Source organism: Triticum aestivum, chromosome 6D (genome assembly GCF_018294505.1).
Source record: "Triticum aestivum cultivar Chinese Spring chromosome 6D, IWGSC CS RefSeq v2.1, whole genome shotgun sequence".
NCBI lineage: Eukaryota > Viridiplantae > Streptophyta > Magnoliopsida > Poales > Poaceae > Triticum > Triticum aestivum.
In genome coordinates, this window is record NC_057811.1 from 472,341,399 (window position 1) to 472,361,286 (window position 19,888).

The 19,888-nt window shown below is 44.0% G+C and overlaps 2 protein-coding genes across 3 annotated transcripts; one reads left to right on the forward strand and one right to left on the reverse strand.

Annotated features, from left to right (window-relative positions):
• Nucleotides 1–4,589: 4,589 nt before the first annotated feature.
• LOC123142102 (uncharacterized) lies at nt 4,590–7,715 on the forward strand. 2 transcript variants are annotated; one of them, XM_044561122.1, is made up of 6 exons: nt 4,590–5,381; nt 5,491–5,615; nt 5,964–6,010; nt 6,140–6,279; nt 6,443–6,580; nt 7,061–7,715. In XM_044561122.1, exons 1-6 carry the CDS (start codon nt 4,884–4,886, stop codon nt 7,511–7,513), a joined length of 1,401 nt encoding a protein of 466 aa, XP_044417057.1. In that variant the 5' UTR covers nt 4,590–4,883; the 3' UTR covers nt 7,514–7,715. The 2 variants fall into 2 exon arrangements, with proteins under 2 accessions (XP_044417057.1, XP_044417056.1); XM_044561121.1 differs by having other exon boundaries at nt 5,964–6,279.
• A 999-nt stretch (nt 7,716–8,714) lies between these two features.
• On the reverse strand, nt 8,715–16,654 carry LOC123142735 (uncharacterized). Its single transcript, XM_044561506.1, has 7 exons — nt 16,454–16,654; nt 15,948–15,977; nt 15,185–15,203; nt 10,733–10,993; nt 10,252–10,466; nt 9,189–10,067; nt 8,715–9,101 (listed from the first exon to the last, which is right to left on the reverse strand). Exons 1-7 carry the CDS (start codon nt 16,652–16,654, stop codon nt 8,715–8,717), a joined length of 1,992 nt encoding a protein of 663 aa, XP_044417441.1.
• Nucleotides 16,655–19,888: the final 3,234 nt, after the last annotated feature.

Here is a 19,888-nt window from a genome sequence, read left to right on the forward strand (position 1 = left end):
ACGTGTCAGGCACTGGATTATTTGATCCCGTGGCAAATCTGTCCAAGAAAAGCCAGTGGCGGGCATTAATACGCGTCCGCACACTGGTAACGCAAGTAGCAATGGTGGGCGCGGTTTTGCGCCCACTACTAGTATCTTTTTCTGCTTATCGCTGCTAACTTTTTCCAACCAGTGGCGGGCGCATATTTTGTGCTCGCCACTGCTATTTTTTTCTACCATTTTTTGTAATGCAATACTTTTAGTGTTTCTAGTTTAGTCTTACGGAGCCAATTATTTTTGTACATTAAATTTACATCATTTAAAGTTTCACGTAAGAGTTTGGTCCTTTTTAGTGTAAATCAACTATTTTTAGGATATCAAATAGATTTCTAGGTATTTGATGGTGGTAAATCCACTTAAAGACTTAAATATAGCAGACATACCCGAAGCAATGCCAAATTTTGGCATGTCAGCATGTAATAGTGTATGTTGAGTCTGGAAAAAGTTTGAACACTAACCAAGGAAGGAGCAGTTGCTTTGCATGCAAACTGGTCTATTTCAAATGTCTAGAAATGCATTTAATTGCTTAAATATAGCAAACGGATCCTGGAAAATACTAAATTTAGACATGATACATGTAATGGTGTGTACTGAATGTGGAAAAAAAATCAAGCCCAAACGTTAAAGCAGTGGTTGATTCACGTGGAAACCTACCGTGTGCCCTCCTGAAACCTAGTTCCTTTCTCGGAGATGCTCCTGCTTGTAAGCACTCTACATGAAACTTTTGCGAAACATTCTAAATTTTTTAGCACTCCCTCTAGGTGTCATGTGACAGCATGCCAAATTTCATGATTTTCAGGCTTCAATTGATTTTTTTGAGAATTAAAATGCCAATAACCATCTTGGTGCCCGAGTCTGACACACATGTTGTCCATTACCCCTATTTGTTTCCTTGCATGTGGCTTAAACACTCTTACCACGTAGCACTTAACACCAGAAAATACTTGTTACGGAAAGCTACGTGTTATAAACGGTTGCAACACTCGGAAAAGTACATTTTAACTTGATATTTTCAATGAAAGATCACCCTAATAATCGACTACTGCGCAATCAAAGGGTGCAAACAACAAAGGGATAAATATCCCAGGCAATTCATAAGAGCAATGATACGGTATAGCCCTGGGCGCCGGAACGTCCCCTGGTCCTTCATGATAATTCTCCGAAAAATGTTGTTGTGGCGACAATTTTGAAAACTGACGTCGTGACAACACTTTTGTTATCTTGTGCCTGGTGAAGCTCTGGGTTCCTCTGTGTTACGTCCGTCGAATAAATAACGAGGTTGACACTCAGGTCATTAAAAAGACAATCCCTTGGCTCCAGCCATCATGTCGTACTGTGATGTGCAGGCCACTTAACATTACAATATATAACCATCTGATACATAAACTCATTATCATGGCGAAGGCTATACCACATCACATGCAGCCTGCAAAAACCAAGTTAGACGTCCTCTAATCGATTTGACAAATTTTAATTACATGGCTTCTAGGGTTTCCGGATAACACTACCTACCTACGTCCACCATCAAGGCAATATTTTTTTGCTAGATTAACTTTCGGGATGTGTGAGGGAAGAGACTTAATTAAAAATCTCTAGCCACGCACTAAACTTCGTCAATACGTGTGCCCCCCTAGAAGATCGAACATATTCATCGCCATCTCGTGTTTGCAATAGTTCACTATTCTTGACTATGATGAAGCCCAAAGAACTATAAGAGGATCGTCAACAAACAGAGCTGGTCGATTGTTAGGTTCTTGTACAAAGCTACATCATGCCGTTAATGAATTGAACTGAAGCAACACTCGAGGGAAGCATAGCAAGAACATCAAACCCTCACATCCACATGTTATCTAGATCGAAACCTGCACCTATTCATAGAACCGCTCATGATACCATTGTTAAGAAACGTAGTAGAAAACAAAAAAAATAGCCCTACGATCGCCCAGGAACACTATGAAGGTGCGATAGACGGTTTGAACCAGATCGTTACTGACTCCGAGTTGCAATGAAAGAAGACGAGTCGGTGTAGATTGTACTTGGTGTCCCTCGAACCATAGATGAACGATCCCGTGAACCGCCCAGGAATAGTCCCTCGAACGGAAGACTGAAAACATGGCCTCTCTGCGAGTTGCAAGCGTACGGTCTTCACGATCCGACAACATTTCGCCGTCCAGAGCTAATCGTTGCCGAAGAATTAGAGTGAGGAGATTAGAACCACAATGGGATTCTAATTATGTGGATTAGAGGATCTGGGCCTAGCTCTAATTCAACTAGGATCAACTAGAACTAGAGAACCAGAGGAGGCTCCAAAACTTGTGTTGAGAAAAGGTGTCAATACCTCAAATATATATAGGTTGGAGGGGAGAGGAGGGGGCGCCACACAAGGGGGAAAAGTCTCCCCTTGCGTCAGCCTAGGGGTGGGGTATCCCTCCCCAATTCGGCCTCCCTCCCTCCTTTCCATGAGGAGAAGGGGGCGCCTCCCTATTGAGCCTTTGTGGCCCAATTCTCCTTCCACCGTTCGGCCTTTTAAGGACCATTGATATTTAATTAAATATAAAAACATCCTAACTATCATTAAAGCCTTTATTATTAATTTAACATCTCTGGAACATTTTCCAACTATATATTATCTATCAGTAAAACCCGGTATTGCCCCATAAACTCCAAACCCTTCTGGAGACCCCTGAAACGCTTCTGGTTCCCCTCGAAACTATTTCAAATATTAATGAAACAATTTCATGAATATATCCTCTATACTCCCGCCCTACTAGAACTCAGCAGATCATGATCACCTTAAGCTTGAGACACTGTAGGTTCGGTAAAACATAGACATGAACAAAACCCCTTTGTTCAATGATCGATAGCGGAACCGTGGGCGTCCATATCAATCCCTATGATTACACAAATGACATTTGAGTGATCCTTTGGTTATCATGTGCTATTCCTTTGATTCGCGAGACTTTACAAAACCTGGGCGAGATAAATCGGTATCCTCTTGAGTCATACACATGCTCACTATACCGGTCTCCTCGTTTCCGGTTTTGTTTTTTTTTTCTCGTTGACATGTTTCATCATCCCCATGACATAGTCACTTGTGTTTGGCCAGACGATGATGGATGCCGTCACACCGAGAGGGCCCTAAGTGTTGAAAATATGCCCTAGAGGCAGTAATTGTAGGAGATATGCCCTAGAAGCAATAATAATTGTTGCTATTTATCTCCAAATTTGTAAGTAATGTTTATGTTCTGTTAAAACTGCAATGGTCTTTGAGTCCGTATATCCATAAAGGATCATAGGAAAACCTATATGCACGTGCGGAACAATAAACGGTAAAATGCATTTCTAGTCGTGCCTCTAAGACTGGCTCAAGTGTTGCATGATGGTCACGTTTTCCTGATCATGGGCACGACTATGCCGGCAAGAACAGTGGGTAGAATTCGGTTACTTTCTACTATCATTTTTAGTAACCTATAGGTTAAGAAAGAAATTCATCGATACATCATGACAAAACAAAGTTGCACAAACATTTGCTATTATCTCACACATTGTAGGGAGATTTTCCCTAATTAGTGACCATGATAAATGTTAACAGTAATCAAAATATATGTAAACGAAATCAACATCAAATCATGTAGTGCACCCAGTTGATCTGTACGATTTGGCAAGAACAATGGGTAGAATTCCGTTATATTCTGCTATCATTTTTAGTAACCTATAGGTTAAGAAAGTAATTTGTCGATACCACAAACATTTGGTATTATCTCACGCATTGTAGGGAGATAGCAAACCAATTAATTGATACATCATGGATTCATGGCCAAAATAATAATTGACGAAGCAGCCTACCTTTAAAGGAATCATCAAAGGTGGAGCACCTAAATCCATTAACACCTGGGCATGAAAATAACTGTCTTCTCATCCGACGAGATCTGGAAGATTACGCAAACACAACAGCATCAAGGAGCTGCTATGACATGCTTCAGAGCATAGTATTCTTCTAGCACATACCCGTACGTGGTGTGGATGTTGCACCAGTACCTCGTAGTGCTGGCCATGCTAGTTGTCAGCGCGAAGTCACCCAGCTCAACCTGCCGAGAGGCGTGTTCATCGTGGGCGATGCACCTTCTTCTACTACTACAACAGCTCGGCCTTCGGGGTGTCACTGGTCAGGTCTCACCGTGCTCGAGTCCGCCTCGACCTGTCGGGCTGCCCGTGCCGTGATTGATGCTCGCTTGGTGTCAATTCTATCGGTCAATGGAGGAAGATCGCGGCGAACGGGCGGACTGGCAGCTGGGTATATATTGAGGATATCGAAGGGCGTGGCGGCTGGACGTTGAGGGCGAGATCGGACGACACGACGGATGAGATACAAGGATCATGTTGGAGGGCGAGGTCCCGCAGAACAGCCTCCAGGTAACGATCAATGTTGTAAATAGCGGGCTACGCCATTTAGCGGCGGCTCGGCCAACAGCTAAAAGAGGCTATAGCGAAGCTGACCTCATTTAGCGGCTTTACTAATAAATGAAAAAAAATAAACAATAATATAATCAGGTATCATATATGCATACATATATCACATAACAACAAAAGGCAACAACATGAGCTGCTGCCGTTTATGGTACGGAGGCAGTGCTTAAGTTAGCAAAACAGAGATTAACCATAGCATCAGCTCTACTGAAACAACAATGTTTAATCCACTACGAAGTACAAACCCTACTCAAGGGAAACAAACAACTCTCCAGGTCAATCAACATTTGGTATACAGGAAAAGCTCAGAGAGATTCAATGCATAAATAACGTGGACCTGGAAAAAAGGTCAGAGATTCAGAAATTGTAAGGACAACATGCAAGCAAGCAAGCAAGCACGTGGAAAGAAACAGAGGGGCCAAACCGACTGTGTTCACTTTGCTTCGTCGCTAAAGCCTCCGGCCGCGTTCCTTCTGCACAAGAATCCGATCCCCATCCCCATACCGCCAAACCAGTTACAACTCTCCTCCTCCTACCCCGGCGAATCTCGACCTGGACAAAGCAGCGGCCGGCCGACGCCGGCGCCAACGGACGGGGGATCCCATCCCATGGAGGAGGCCTGCGAGATCGCGCGCCTGCCGGAGGAGCTCCTCTCGGCGGCGCTGGCCCGCACGTCCCCGCGCGACGCCTTCCGCGTGGCCGCCGTCTCCCCGGCCTTCCGCGCCGCGGCCGACTCCGACGACGTCTGGGCCAGCTTCCTGCCCCCCGGCGGCCTCCCGCCGCTCGCCGACGGGGAGCTGCCCCCGCCCTCGTCCAAGAAGGAGCTCTTCCTCCGCCTCTCCGCCGGCCCCGTCCTCCTCCAGGACAGGCTCGTGGTACGTACTACCTGTACGCTCACCCTGCCTAGCTAGCTCCTCGGCCGGCCGATGAGTCTCTAATCAAGTGGCTTTGATGGTGGTGTGCGTGCGCGCGCGCAATCTGAAGAGCATGTGGGTGGACAGGGAGGCCGGCACCAAGTGCTACATGCTGTCCGCCTGGAACCTCCAGTCCGTCCTGTCGGGGGACACGCCCGATTACCCGAGACGGGTCCCACTCGACGACTCTTCTAGGTTGGTTCGCTCCTCCATCTCCATGCACAATACTGCTACTACTTGAAATCACTTTTTGGTAATTAATCTAGAAACTGTTTCAAAGAGACTAAATAGAGATCAATTTCATTTCGAGATTAGGATGATGTTGCGCATGCTAACTTCTTGTTGCTTCACACATAAACGAACTTAGAGATTGTGTGACTGTTTTCTGTGATGTTCTTGTTGCGATTATTATGTGACTGTTTTCTGTGCTGTTATCTTCGAGTGAATTGCAAAAAACATCGACATTGAAGGCTAGAGTTGCAGAAATCACAAGTCTCTAGTTTTGTGGCCAAAAACACTAATTCCCAGGCTAATTTTTTGCAGAAACCACAAGTCGCTCGGTTCGCTCGTTTTAAGTGGGATTATGACAGGTGGGGCCTGCTTTTGTCGACGTGGCATAACTGTTCATCCGTTTCACTCGTTAGACGTCGTGAGACGCCGTGCGCGGGCCGACTCGAGCCGGAACCCTTTTGACCGGTCCCTCCCTCGAATCGTTACAGGCCCACCCACCCCAACCCTCATTCGCTCGCGCTCTCTGCCCCACTCGTTCGCCGCCGTCGACCCGTCCACATCTCCGACCGCCGCCGCCGCCACCGCGTCGCCATGGTTTCCTGGAGTGAGGATGATGACAGCAGTGAAGGTGAGCACGGCAGGTATTACCAGTACGCCACCTCAGGTTCAGACGACGGCATCGTGAAGGTGGGTTGGTAGAAATAGGGTTAGTGTTTGGATTTGGGGATTTTCCTCTTGAGCTAGATCTGAAGTTTCCTTCCCAAATCTCTTGCTTTCCTTTGCACGTGCAGATCCCTGCTACCACGAATGACTCCGAATTCGAGGGCAATGATTATGTTTTGTGCCATGAACACCGGAAGCGAGCAGAAAGACTTGTTGCTTTCGAGGGCATCCATACTGGCAGGAGGTTCCTTGCTTGTGCTGTGAAGGTATGTGTCAAATTTCTGCTAATTAGCTGTTGTGGGCATCCATATTGGTCATTGTTTAGTACTGATTTTGGTAGTTAGCAGATCTGTCTTGTTAGTTAGGCTGTTTAAATATGTGCCCAATGCTTATTGGCTCAGTGAAGTCATTGTATTTATGTGAGCATATGTGCAGAGTGTTGTGGCATGTTCATTTGTTTATATGTGAGCATATGACAGTGTGGATAAGTGAGGTCATTTGTTAATATGTCAGCATGTGACACTGTGGACAAGTGAGGTTTGTTATGTCAAGCATGTGCATGGGTTTGGAAGCACTCATTAAAAATTGTTATTAAGTACTGCTGGCCTAGTTGCTTTTAGTTAGTAAGCACTCATTATTTAGATTGCCTAATTGTTGGTACTGGTTGGAGTGCCTACTTGTTATTAGTAAAGAACTCATCTTGGCATGTAGCTCATATCTTGCTGTTTAACACTGTAATTTAACAGGATGGTAAAAATTGTGGACTAGTTGAATGGGTTGATCCATCTTGGCCAGCTATAATGGAGAATGCACTGTCCAAGTTGTGGGATATGTATGAGCAGTCCAAGAGAAACAGGATTGAGGACAACCTGATGAACTCATTTGCTGTTCACAAACTGACACAAGAGAAGATCAAGCTGCAGGCCAGTTATGACAAGTTGGTTGGAGATGTTCAAGCCCTTTTGGATGAGAATGAGAGGAGGGCCCAGATGGAAAGGAAGCCTGATGAGAGCAAGCTCCAGGAGAAGTATGACATGGTTAAGAACCTGACAGTATCTCAAGCCAGTGTCATTAGGAACATGAAGTTGAAGCTTGCTGAAGAGAAGACTAAGTTGCAGGCCCATATTGATGAGCTTGAGAAGGTTGTGGAGCAGACCAAGGCCAAGCTGAATGGGATCAAGGCAATCTTAGATGAATGAGCCACATTGGGCAGTAATGGTCATGGAGTTCATGGTCATGTATGGATCTCCTTATTAGTTATGTAATGGTCCTGTATGGATCTCCCAATTATGCTACTTATTAGTCATGTATGGATCTCTAAATTATGCTACTTATTAGTTATGTAATGTTCATGTATGGATCTCCAAGTTATGCTACATATTAGTTATGTATTGCTTATCTATGGATCTCCCAATATGCTGAATGTGATGAATTGTGATGTTGATTTGTATATCTGAAATAGCCCTATACTCACTTGGGTGGGTTTTTTCGACGTCGGGGCACCCTAGACTCATTTAGGTGGTTTTTCGACGTCTGGGCACCCAAGACTCATTTAGGTGGTTGTTTCGACGTCGAGGCACCCTAGACTCATTTAGGTGGTTGTTTCGATGTCGAGGCGCCCTAGACTCATTTAGGTGGTTTATTCGACGTCTGGGCACCCTAGACTCATTTAGGTGGTTTTTTCGACGCCGAGGCACCCTAGACTCATTTAGGTGGTTGTTTCGACGGCAAGGCACCCTAGACTCATTTAGGTGTTTTTTTCGACGTCGAGGCACCCTAGACTCATTTAGGTGGTTTTTTCGACGTCGAGGCACCCTAGAATCATTTAGGTGGTTTTTTCGACGTCGTGGCACCCTAGACTTATTTAGGTGGTTGTTTCGACGTCGAGGCACCCTAGACTCATTTAGGTGGTTGTTTCGACGTCGAGGCACCCTAGACTCATTTAGGTGGTTTATTCGACGTCTGGGCACCCTAGACTCATTTAGGTGGTTTATTCAACGTCTGGGCACCCAAGACTCATTTAGGTGATTCAAGTTCAACAAGCATCAACATCATGCATTCAAGTTCAACAACCATCAAAAGGCAACAAAAGGCATCAACCATTACTCATTTAGGTGCAACTACCATCAACATCCAGCATGAAGTTCAACAACCATCAAAAGGCAACAAGTTCAACATATGGTTCAAAGCAGCCAACAAAGGCATCTAGTTCAACATCTGGTTCAAAGCAGCCAACAAAGGCATCTGGTTCAAACCTGCCAACAAAGGCATCTAGTTCAACAGCCAACAAAGGCATCTACTTGAATAGCCAACAAAGGCATCTAGTTTAACAGCCAACAAGGGCATCAAATTCAACAACCAACATGGGCATCAAATTCAAGCAGCCAACAAAGGCAACATCTAGTTACCAGAAGCATATAGGTACTCTTTCATCTTGTAGGAAACTGTCCTCTTCCTTCCAGTCTGTCTTGGAGCATGAAATGTACCCCTATGGCCTGCAGCAGATGTAGAAGATGTACCAGTTGGGGTAGTTTTCTTCCTGGGAGACCTCCTTGGAGGAGCAGTAGGTCCTGGGGTAGCATTCTTCCTGGGAGACCTCCTGGGAGGAGCAGTAGGTGCAGTAGCAGCAGGTGCAGCTCTCCTCCTTGGAGGAGCAGTAGGTGTAGTTGCAGCAGGTGCAGCTTTCTTCCTGGGAGGAGCAGTCCCAACATCTGCTGTACATGGAGATGGCCTCTTCCTTGTTGGTGCAGCAGCTGTAGATGAAGCAGAAGCATGTGACCTGTTTGGCTGCATTTAAAAAACAGAAACAATCATGAACTATGAATATCAATTGAGACATAACTACAAAAACAGAAACAAAGATGCTTAGCTAACCTGATGCTGGTTTTGTCTCATAGCAAGAGCTGGTTTCAAGGGCTTGGAGCACACAGTGTATCTGTGCCCTACAAGTTTGCAGTTGCTACAAGTAATGGATGCCATCCTAGATGTATCTCTTGGTGCTGGCTTCTCAAATTGGTTTTTCCTCCTCTTTGTTTGTTGCTTCCCAACTTTGTCTCTGAAAACTGGAGGCTCTATGTCCTGAGTTCTTATCCTTGGCCACAGATTTGGACCAGGGACAGGAAATATGATATGGCCATATGCTTTTTTGTACATTGCCTTCTTGAAGAAATCATCAACAAAGTCTTCAGGTTGCAACTTAGCTTTCACAATTGCAGAGACTGCATGATTGCAAGGCATAGCAGTCATATCCCATTTCCTACATCCACATGTTCTGTGCAGCAAGTTCACTGAGTAGGTGTTATCTCCACTACTAACTTGGTAAATGTTAGGACCAGCCATCAAAGATTGGCACCACCTTGAGTTGTACTTTGCCTCCTCTAACATCTCTGCATATGTTGGGCAAATCTCCCAATTTGTTGTCTCTGTCTTAGTTCTATTGGTGTTAAATTTGACCATCAATTTAGTCCTAATTCCTTCCAGCATGGTCTTTATTGGCTTCCCTCTAACATCTAGGATCATTTTGTTAAACACCTCACTGATGTTGTTCACAACTAGGCCAGTCTTGCATGTAAAATCCATTGCATGTCTAGCCCATGTATGAACTGGTACTTTATTAAGCCATGCCCAAGCTGCCTTACACTCTCTTTTCAAATCATTCATTGCAGCTAGGTGTTCATTCTTAGTATAAGAGTAGCTAGCTGCATCCATGTGTTTCTTTAACTCATCACCTCTAAAACCAGCAGTTTGGAAATTCTGATAAATGTGTCTAAGGCAGAATCTTTATGGACAATTGGGAAAAACATGGTTTACTGCATTTAAAAGGCCCTGTTGACACAATAAGAACTAGAGCTAAATATTGGTCCATTTGAATTGTTCACAAAGCAATGTGCATATGAAAAATTAATACTACAATAGAAATATGAGAAGAGAAGTTTACCTTCTGCCTATCAGAAATGATAGTATAATACCCAAACTTTCCACTTTCTCCACCAAGTGCATCTTTCAGTTGTGTTAAGAACCAGGTCCAGCTATCTGTGTCCTCTTTGTCAACAACTCCAAATGCTATAGGGTATATGTTGTTGTTTCCATCCCTTCCTGTTGCAGCAAGGATCTGCTGACCTGTTGACAACTTGATAAAACAACCATCTACCCCTGCAAAGTGACAAATGTGAGAAGATAGTGTATTTAATGTGGCCAAATAACAAAAACACTACACAAGTTACAACACAATGTACCTATGAATGGCCTACATCCATTTAAAAACCCTTCTTTGCAAGCATTAAGACAGTAGAACAGGCCATGGAACCTTGGGTTCTTGCTTGGGTGCTGTGGCAAATGCTTAGTGGTCACAACACATCTACTTCATGGGTTTGTGTCCAAAACAGCCTGCAAATAATCTCTAATCCTAGTGTATTGACCTCTCTGGTCTCCTTGGACAACCTTCAATGCTTGTTTCCTAGCCCTATAGGCCATATGGGTTGAGATCTCTACTCCATATTTCTTCTTCAAATTATGCATTATTGTGGTGATTGGTGTGCCAATATCAATTCTCAGCATATCCTCACACTGGTGTGCCACCCATTTTCCTGTGACCTTTGTATTCTCTGCTACTGCTGGGCATGTGTGCAGAAAATTAGCCTTTCTGATGCAAAAAGTAGTTTCATTTGCAACAACAGAAGCTGCAATGTAGAAAGGACATTTTACATTAGTGCACACAACTATGATGCTGTCATTGCAGTTTCTATGGAAGTCATAGTTCCTATTCTGACTTATGTGAAATGTCTGAAGTGCTCTCCTAAATTGGTCCACATTAAGGAAACAAAGCTTTCTACATAACTGCTCCTCTGGGTTCTCTCTTTCTTCACTGTACCACTTCCTTGGTTGTGCTTTATATGCTCTGCTCTTCCTTCCATTGGGCAGAATAAAAGGTGCATTCTCAGCTCCATCATCATATTCCTGCTCCAAATCACCTACATCTATCTCCTCATCTGATGATGGTACCCACACATCCTCAAATCACCGACCCGGTCATCTTGGAAACTTTCGCGTGCAGAGAAGCGCTGGCTCTTGCAGATGACCTCTCCATCCAGACCATTTTGGTGGCCTCTGACTGCCAGGAGGTGGTGAAAGACATAAAATCAGGGACAGGAGGTCCTCATGCGGCAATCGTACATGAAATCATAGATCGTAGCAATTTCTTTACTTCTTGCTCTTTTGTTCATGAGCGTAGAAACTTTAATTTTGAAGCACACAATCTCGCCAAGTTTGCTTGTAATTTAGGGCCCGGGCGACATGTTTGGTTGGGAAACCCACATGACCCAAACCGGGTACCTATGAACATCATTATGAATTGATAAAGAGGCGAGATTTCTCAAAAAAAAAGGTGTTGCTTCGCTTCGTTTTTTTCTGGTTCGATCGTTTTACTCAGTTTCGAATTAACCGGTCGTTGTTGACCGCTGATCAGTTCAACATTGACCGTTGACTTTTCAGAAAAGGTTCACAAAAAAGTGATTTTTTCAAAAATCACGAACTAAAAAAAGGTTCTTGGAATCTGAAAAAAGGTCAAATAGTTTTGCAAAAAATATCGCAAATTTTAAAAAGTTCATGAATTTCAAAAAAAGTTCATCTAAATTAAAAGAGTTCACCAATTTTTAATAAAAAATTCATCTAATTTGGACAAAAAGTTCACTGGCTTTCAAAAAAATTTCATTGGTTTTGAAAAAGGTTCACAAACCTGAGAAAAAGTTTATTGAACTTGAAAAAAAGTTCATTGAATTTGGAAAAAGTTCATTGACTTAAAAAAAGAGTTCACCCAAATTTGAAAAAAAGTTCATCGAATTTGAAAATAGTTCACCGGTTTTGATAAAATGTCATCGTATTATTAAAAAGTTCATTGAATTTGAGAAAAAGTTCACCAATTTTGAAAAAAGTTCATCGAATTTGGAAAACGTTCATAAATCCGCTGAACTTTTTATATCTAATTAGAAAAAGAAAAAGAAAAAGAAGAAAGAAGACTAAAAAGAAAAAGAAGACTAAAAAAGAAAAAGAATGAATAAAAAGAAGAAGGAAGAAATGAAAAGAAAAGGAAAAAAAAGAAAAGGAAAAGAAAGAAAGAAAGAATAAAAGAGGGAAGAAGCTCTACGTAATCACAGAACTCAACTGGCGTGGGTGGCTAGCGAGTGCTGCGCTGTAACCCCGCGTCGCAGGATAGAATCCTTCTCAGCACTTTGTTTTTTGCATCATTTTACAAAAGAAGGGTGTGCGCCCTGTACCATTAACGCTATAACGGGTGCTACGGGCGTCGTTTAGGGTTTGCCGGCGTCGTACGATCGCACACCATTGTGTGGTGTGGAGCCTCTGTTCTCCACGTGACGTCTATAGTGACGCCTGAAGCTATGATTGTTAACAGATTCTTTTTATTTGGAGGTAATATCACGGGGAGTCATAGAACTTGCACTCGATGTTTAGTTTGGTGCTAAAACTTTGAAAATACGAAATTGCAGTCACTCAACTTGACTCAAGCATGCACATATGGTCACAAAATACGTATGTTGATGTATCGGTGTGTATGGCCCCACCTATCATTGATTGGAGGTGCTTGACCGAGAGTTTTTTGCACAAAACTACCTTGCAATTTTCTATTCATGGGAAAAGTCGACCAGCGCGATGTTTTTTTGCTCAAAACCACTTCATGGTTTTTTATTTGCAGAAAAGTCAAACACTGTGTTGCAAAAATTAACGCAAAAAATAGGGCGCAGAAGGTCTGGAATGCACTACCGGGGATTACCACACTAGCAAGTCTAGACACTACACCAATCACATTCACATGCCTGCTAAAAGTCTATATGTGCTGGTACATGTCCCACCTGTTATTATAGAATGGAAATTAACATAATCAAAATTCATATAAATAAGTGTAGCTATCAAGTCTCCAACTCACGACCAGAGGCTAGCACAAAAGAAACCCTGGCCACCACAACATGCACCTGTATATGTCGATAATTGATAACTAGCGAGATATGAATTTAAATTCCTTTTTTTAGCGAAGGATATGAATTTAATAAGACAAAGGCACCCGTGCAGGCCATTTGCACCTGTTCGATATTTTAGAAATTTGAGATGTAAATTATAATTTCAGTAATAAACATAATCTTTAAATATTTATGTGTTATAAAAATTGTACATACAAATGAATAACCTACTTTCAAAAAACATTATATATGATTTAAAACTATTCTATATTTATATTAATATTTATGAATATGCGCACTAATTTGGGCTATGTGGAACTGCAGAAATGATATGATATTTAACAGAAAAAATTATAAACTTTTTGCAGGTTATTTACAGAGCTATAGCATGGATCCGTACGTGGTCGTTAGTCGTTACTCCCTCATACGGACTCCAGGGAGCTTTTGGTTACTGGGTGCAACAGATGGGAGACGGTGGCACGGGATATCTACAATCGGTTTGGATGAAGGTCCAATAATAGGATAGGTGTTTAGTCATTATGTCCTGCTTTTCGCTGGTTGTGGCTTTGTTTATCTTCATTCATTTTTATGCTCCTCTTGCAAGCTGTAATGGACTACGCACTTTGTTCTGTTTGGATTTTTTAATAAAATGGCCGCATGCATCATTTAGATGCAGAGGCCGGGGATTATCCTCCTTTTCAAAAAAGAAGAAATTGGGCGTAATGCCTATATAATATAATCTAAACATATGTGACAGTTTACCATGATTGTTAGGTCACTCATTATGTGTACCTATGTTCATATTTGCGTGTCATACATGCTTTGAGAGATGCTAGCTAGTGAATCTATGAAAATACAGAAATATAGAAGTTTTCTTCATAAGAAACCTCTTCCAAACACTTCCATTAGCACTTGTATATTTCAGTGTCTATTTAATCCAAAAATATAGAAATAATTCCAAGTAAATATATGCTGAGAGCTTGTCGCAACTAGCAAACCTAGTAGCCATTGGGGGCACAAGTGAATTATTAATTTGTTTTAAATCATTGAGGACACAAGGGAGTTCTTAATTTGTTTTGAAGTGTTGCTTGAGTGAAGCTAGGGGTGTTGCTTCAACGGATTGATTAAGATATATTGGAAAACTTGTCTGCTAACTCAAACCCGTGCATTTGGGGCCCAACAATTTGGATTCCAACAGTCAACGTTCATGTGTTAGATGTTTCAATCTGATGATGGAGTTGAGAAGTATCTTTCGATCGGCAAAGAAACAACAAACACTGGACGCCTGAAGAGGTGACAACACTAGTGGATGGTGTTGGACTAAGACGAAACAACAACCACTGGACGCCTGAAGAGGTGGCGGCTGTATGGTGTTGGGCTTAGAAGAAAAAACGGCCACCATTCATACGCGGAGCTTCATTGGGGCCAAGGGAGGCAAATGCCCCCCCCCCCCCCACCCACTTTATTTTTACAGATGTATAAGATCAATAGTGTATTTAATCCTTGCTAATTAGAGGACGTTGGCAGTTCTTGGGCGATTTCAATCTTATTTTGAAATCTTTAACAAATCCAACTCTAGCTTCAACTCTGTCGAGGCCGCCATGTTTTCGGACGCTATTAACTCCGCTCTCCTACACAAAATGCCTCTTCTGGACAGTTTGCATACGTCGACTAGCAACAAACCGGATCTCCTCAAGGTCAGGTAAATTTGGCTTAGTGTGCACCGTGACAACTGGAGTCGTGTGGACGCACCCTAACAACCGGAGTTTATTCTGCCGGGAAAGAATTTTTGGAATTCTCACAAAGGACCATTTCTATCTTAATATATTGCTACAGGGCTCCTCCTATGATGGACTCGTTTTTTAAAATTCCTCCCAGTAATGCACACTCAAAACTTACAGTGGGCAACAGCCATCATCTTCAAATTAAGAGCGCAGACACTCAACCAGAACAAATATTCTACCTTAGTTAAGGATCTTATACGAAGATCTGGGGAGTCGGGACTCCGGAGAGCATTCTTGCATTGTCAGTGTGGTAAGGTGACTTGTACACCAGCGATCCACGATAGTGCCGAGTAGTCTTCCTCTCCATGAGGTAACATAGCGATCCACTCAGAATTCTTTCGATCACTAGCCAGCATATAAAACTTGATGCACACTCCACAGAAAACAAACACCCGCTCTAAGAATGAGAACCACAGATAACAAGCATCTCAGCCAGTATATATCTGGCATACAAAAGCATAATGCAGTTGCCACCAAACAAATTAAACAACAAGGCAGCGAGTAGTTTTCATGAAAAATATATTTGGCTACATATTTATGGGGTAAACTATATACCTGTGGACAGAACCCATTTTGCAACAATTAACAGCTCAATGTGACCATAATGCGTCGTTTTTATGTATGACTAGCCAAGATTTTTTTTCCCTGAAAGTTTAGAATACTCATGCATAACTCAACATATAGGATTTCTCTGGATACAATGGATTAGACAACTAAATGCAGCTCTGGTACGTATGTGATCTGAATTTTCCATTACACATATTTCATCAGTACACCCTGATGTTGTTTGCTGTTATTTACATCCAGGTAAAAATTGTGGGTGGTCATCAACGAAGTAGTTTTGGGCCAGAATTTGAAGCTATCCATGAAACAATTACATCCACAAGTGCATTGACATTCTCGGGGACCTGTGTTCGCAGAATGCCAGAGTCAGTGCCAAAAGTGGTACCTACCTCCTTAGCAAGCTTCCCATGGTGTGCCTGTCGTTAGATTTGCAAGGAGTTCACCTCCACGGTTCACTGCATCAGCCATTCCTAGTGGAACGTCAGGAAGTACCTGAAGAAACAACACACCTTATTTTTCTGAAACAAGTGCCACAATTATAAAGTCTTTCGTCTAGCAATTATAAAGTCTTTCGTCGCACAAGCGCGGGATCTGAAGCAGCCAAGGAACACGACGTCGGGCGTTACTAGTAACTAAACCTTCAGTTTCTAATAATAACGCCTAAATAACATAATCATCAATACCTCCTTGTAATGAGCTAGCTCAAGGGGCGGTGTACTCTATATAAGCCACCCCGTAGCACTTGGTGAAGGATTAGCATCCATTTGTACTCATCCAGACATAAGAACAACTCGAGCAGCTCGGGGCGCGGGGTCTTTACCTCCACCGCGAGGGGCCCGAACTCGTAAACATCTTGTGTCACACCTTCTCCGTAGCTAGACCACGCTCCTTCTCCCTGCCCCTCTCTTACTGTTAGAATCATCCCCGCGACATCGATCTCCCTCGAATTCAGCATTTGGACGTAGTCGACAGAGCTCCGGTGTAGATTACTGTCGGCGGTGAGGTTAAGGTTTCTTGTCATGTGGCGAGATTTGGTGTCAGGTGCTTCAGATTTATGCAAGGGTTCAACAACGATGATTGTGACTCCAGGGTGCTGCTCCTTAGGGGCACATACTCGAAGACTTCCAGACTGTCATCGACAAGGTCAAGACAGCTCCGATAGGGGAGTGGCGATAGCGGTGAGTCGGTGACTCATTCTAGCGGCAGTAGTGGTCTTAGAAACTTGATGTAATCTTATTAAGTTTGAGATGCTTTGTACTTCCTGTGAACTTTAATAACATAATTGATTCATTTGAAAAAAAAAACAGTTGCTCTAAGACGGTAATTATAGATGTCTGTTCGATGTAAAAAAAACTATAGATATGCATGTCCCCTGGTTGATCTACCGGTGTGTGCTCGGAGGAAGAATTCGAGCTTATCAGAAAAAAAGCAAACCGGGGAGTGGCACTTTGCTCCCTCCGTTAGCTCTACTAGTGGAGTGGAGTGCGTTGGGGAAAGGCGCCAGCGGCAAAGGGAAAGGGCGGAAGCCGACAGAGCGGATCCTCCACGGCAGGCGAGGCGGCAGCACCGCCCGCCCGAGAATACCTCCGCAGCAGCCCATCAGGCACCGCATCGCCGTCTCCTTCCCCATCCGCAAGGCAAGGCAAGGCCTCTCCTCTCCCTCTCGCCCCCTCTGCATGCCTCTGCGCCAGCAGAACCCTAGCTAGTTCCACCGAATCAATCGTGGTACCATACGAATCCCGTTGCTTCTTTAATTCTTTCTTCAGCCCATCTCTTAATTATTTCCCATAACCCTGCGACTACGAGATCATCTCCGTGGACCGATTTGACACCTACTAGTGGATTCTGTTCCCGTTGTCCGTCGTTTCTTTTTTAGAGGGCTCCTGAAATGATCTGCGAAGCTCATGGAAGCAAAGGAAGGAAGGAAGAAAAGGGACCTTTTGAAACATCTGAACTGCGCTTTGCCTTAGCATTTGATTGAACTGGAGGGAGACGTCTCCAAACGCAAGCATCTTCTTGCCCTGGGTGGTATTATCTTGTTCCCAACACCACACGGCGGCGACCCACCGAAATTCATGTTTTTACTGCATAGCAAGTTCCTTTCATTTGATAGGCATTTTATTTCAGTTTTGGTTAGTTGGCGGCCGTCATGAGCAATTTCATCTGCCGAATGGAAGAAAAAAAGTTTCTTGTAGAAATACTCCATATGCAAGTATATTCTTGGCCTGGGTGCTACGAGATGACGACCCATAGAAATTGTTGCTGTTAGTGCATACCAAGTTCCTTTCATTGATAGGCATACATTTCAATTTTTATAAGTCGGCTGACCGCCGCTTCACTTGGTCGAACCAGCGAGAGGTGCCCATCCTCGTGCGGTTGGATAGGGCGCTTGCCAACGTCCCTGGGCTACAAATTTCCCGGATACTTCACTTTCTTCAATCACTCGCACAACCTCGGATCATGTTCCCATTCGCCTTTCGGCCAAAACAACTATAGCCAAATCTTCAGTTTTCCGCTTGGATCGCTCACTCCTAAACATACCACTATTTAGAGAGAAGGTGGCTATGAATTGGACAAGCGTTTGTGCCCGTCATAACCACCTTGGCGCCGCCGGGGTTCTCTCCCTTAAGTTAAAACGCACTAGAAACATGGCCAAACAGTGGATGTCAAACCGACGTTCTCCAAAAATTCTAGCTCTGAACTGTCATGCTACTATCAACTTCCTAGACAAGATTGAGGAGGCCCGGCCTCTAACCCACCTCGAGTCTACTCTTCGAATTGCGGTCAAGCTATCTCTACACCGCCACAATGCTGCCATTGCTGCCTACCGGAGGCAACGTGCAAAAATCAAAGACTGCGTTTTTGGCGACGAAAACTCGGCCTATATGCATATCTGTGCGTCCGCTAGACATCGCAAAAATCAAATTAAGTCTCTCACTCACGAGGGTCTCACCTTCTCCGCTCACTCCGACAAGGAAGCAGTCCTCCTTCTCTTTTTCAAGAATTTGGTAGGAACGAGCGCTCCCGTGTCCACCTCCTTCAACCTCGAAAGTTTGCTTTTGCCTAACGCGATCAACGCAACCCAAGCCTCCGATCTCCTGAAGCCTTTTACCCTAGAAGAAATTAAGGAAGCCCTATGGGCCATGAAGGACGACGCTAGCCCCGGACCGGACGGTTTTGGCCCGTCTTTCTACAAATCAAATTGGAACCTAGTCAAAACAGATCTCCTCAATCTGCTGAACGAATTCCATGCGGGCACCGCTGATCTTCAGCGAATCAACACTGCCCACATTGTGCTCCTTCCCAAAAAATCGGATGCTGCCTCGCCTGAGAATTATAGGCCAGTTTCCCTCCAAAATTGCTCTGTCAAGCTAACGTCCAAGTGCCTCTCTCTAAGGGCTCAACCCCTCGTCACTCAACTAATTCACTATGATCAAACCGGCTTTGTCAGAGGACGCGGGATTGCCGAAAATTTTCTTCACGCTACTGATCTAGTCCAAACCTGTTTCAAGCGTCGGCTACCGGCAATCGTCCTTAAGCTCGATTTCCACAACGCCTTTGACTCAGTTTCTTGGACCGGCCTTGACAACATCCTGAAGGCTCAAGGATTCCCCCAGCTCTGGTGTCGCTGGGTGCACAGTTTAAACACCACGGCCAGCTCGGCCGTTCTGCTCAACGGTAAACCGGGGCCCTGGTTCCAGTGCCGCCAAGGCTTGCGACAAGGCAACTCCCTCTCTCCCTATCTTTTCATTTTGGTGGCCGATGTCTTAAAACGTCTCATTAACCAGGCCTCAGAATGTGGACTCCTGACTCACCCGATCGCTAATGATATGCATTGCACCATCCTCCAGTATGCGGATGATACGCTAATCGTCCTACCCCCGACGCCTCTCAGATTCAGACTCTCAAAAATATTCTGCTACAATTTTCTGAGGCCACTGGGCTGAAAATCAATTTCCATAAAAGCACCTTTGCCCCGATCCACGTCGACCCAAATCTCTCGACTAGCCTTGCCGCAATCCTGGGCTGCCCAGTTGCCACCTTCCCGCAATCATACTTGGGCTTGCCTCTATCCACTCACAAGCTAAACCTAGCTGACTTCTTCTTCATCATTGACAAGGTCGATCGCCGTCTTGCTGGTTGGAGGGGCCTTTTGCTCTCCTTGGCCGGGAGGGCCATCCTGGTCCGCTCCGTTCTACGCGCCCTGCCAATCTATGCCATGAGTGTCCTTCTTCTACCTGCTGGAACCATTCAG

Excerpts from the sequence above, each read along its gene's own strand:
- LOC123142102 (XM_044561121.1), top strand. The coding sequence starts at position 4,884 with ATGCAAGCAAGCAAGCAAGCACGTGGAAAGAAACAGAGGGGCCAAACC. Across the intron at positions 6,280-6,442 it reads GGATGATGACAGCAGTGAAG|ATCCCTGCTACCACGAATGA; the intron begins GTGAGCACGGCA and ends TTGCACGTGCAG. Across the intron at positions 6,581-7,060 it reads TCCTTGCTTGTGCTGTGAAG|GATGGTAAAAATTGTGGACT; the intron begins GTATGTGTCAAA and ends GTAATTTAACAG.
- LOC123142735 (XM_044561506.1), bottom strand. The coding sequence starts at position 16,654 with ATGACAAGAAACCTTAACCTCACCGCCGACAGTAATCTACACCGGAGC. Across the intron at positions 10,467-10,732 it reads TGTCCAAGGAGACCAGAGAG|GGGTAGATGGTTGTTTTATC; the intron begins GTCAATACACTA and ends GTCACTTTGCAG. Across the intron at positions 10,068-10,251 it reads TCATTTCTGATAGGCAGAAG|AATTTCCAAACTGCTGGTTT; the intron begins GTAAACTTCTCT and ends CACATTTATCAG.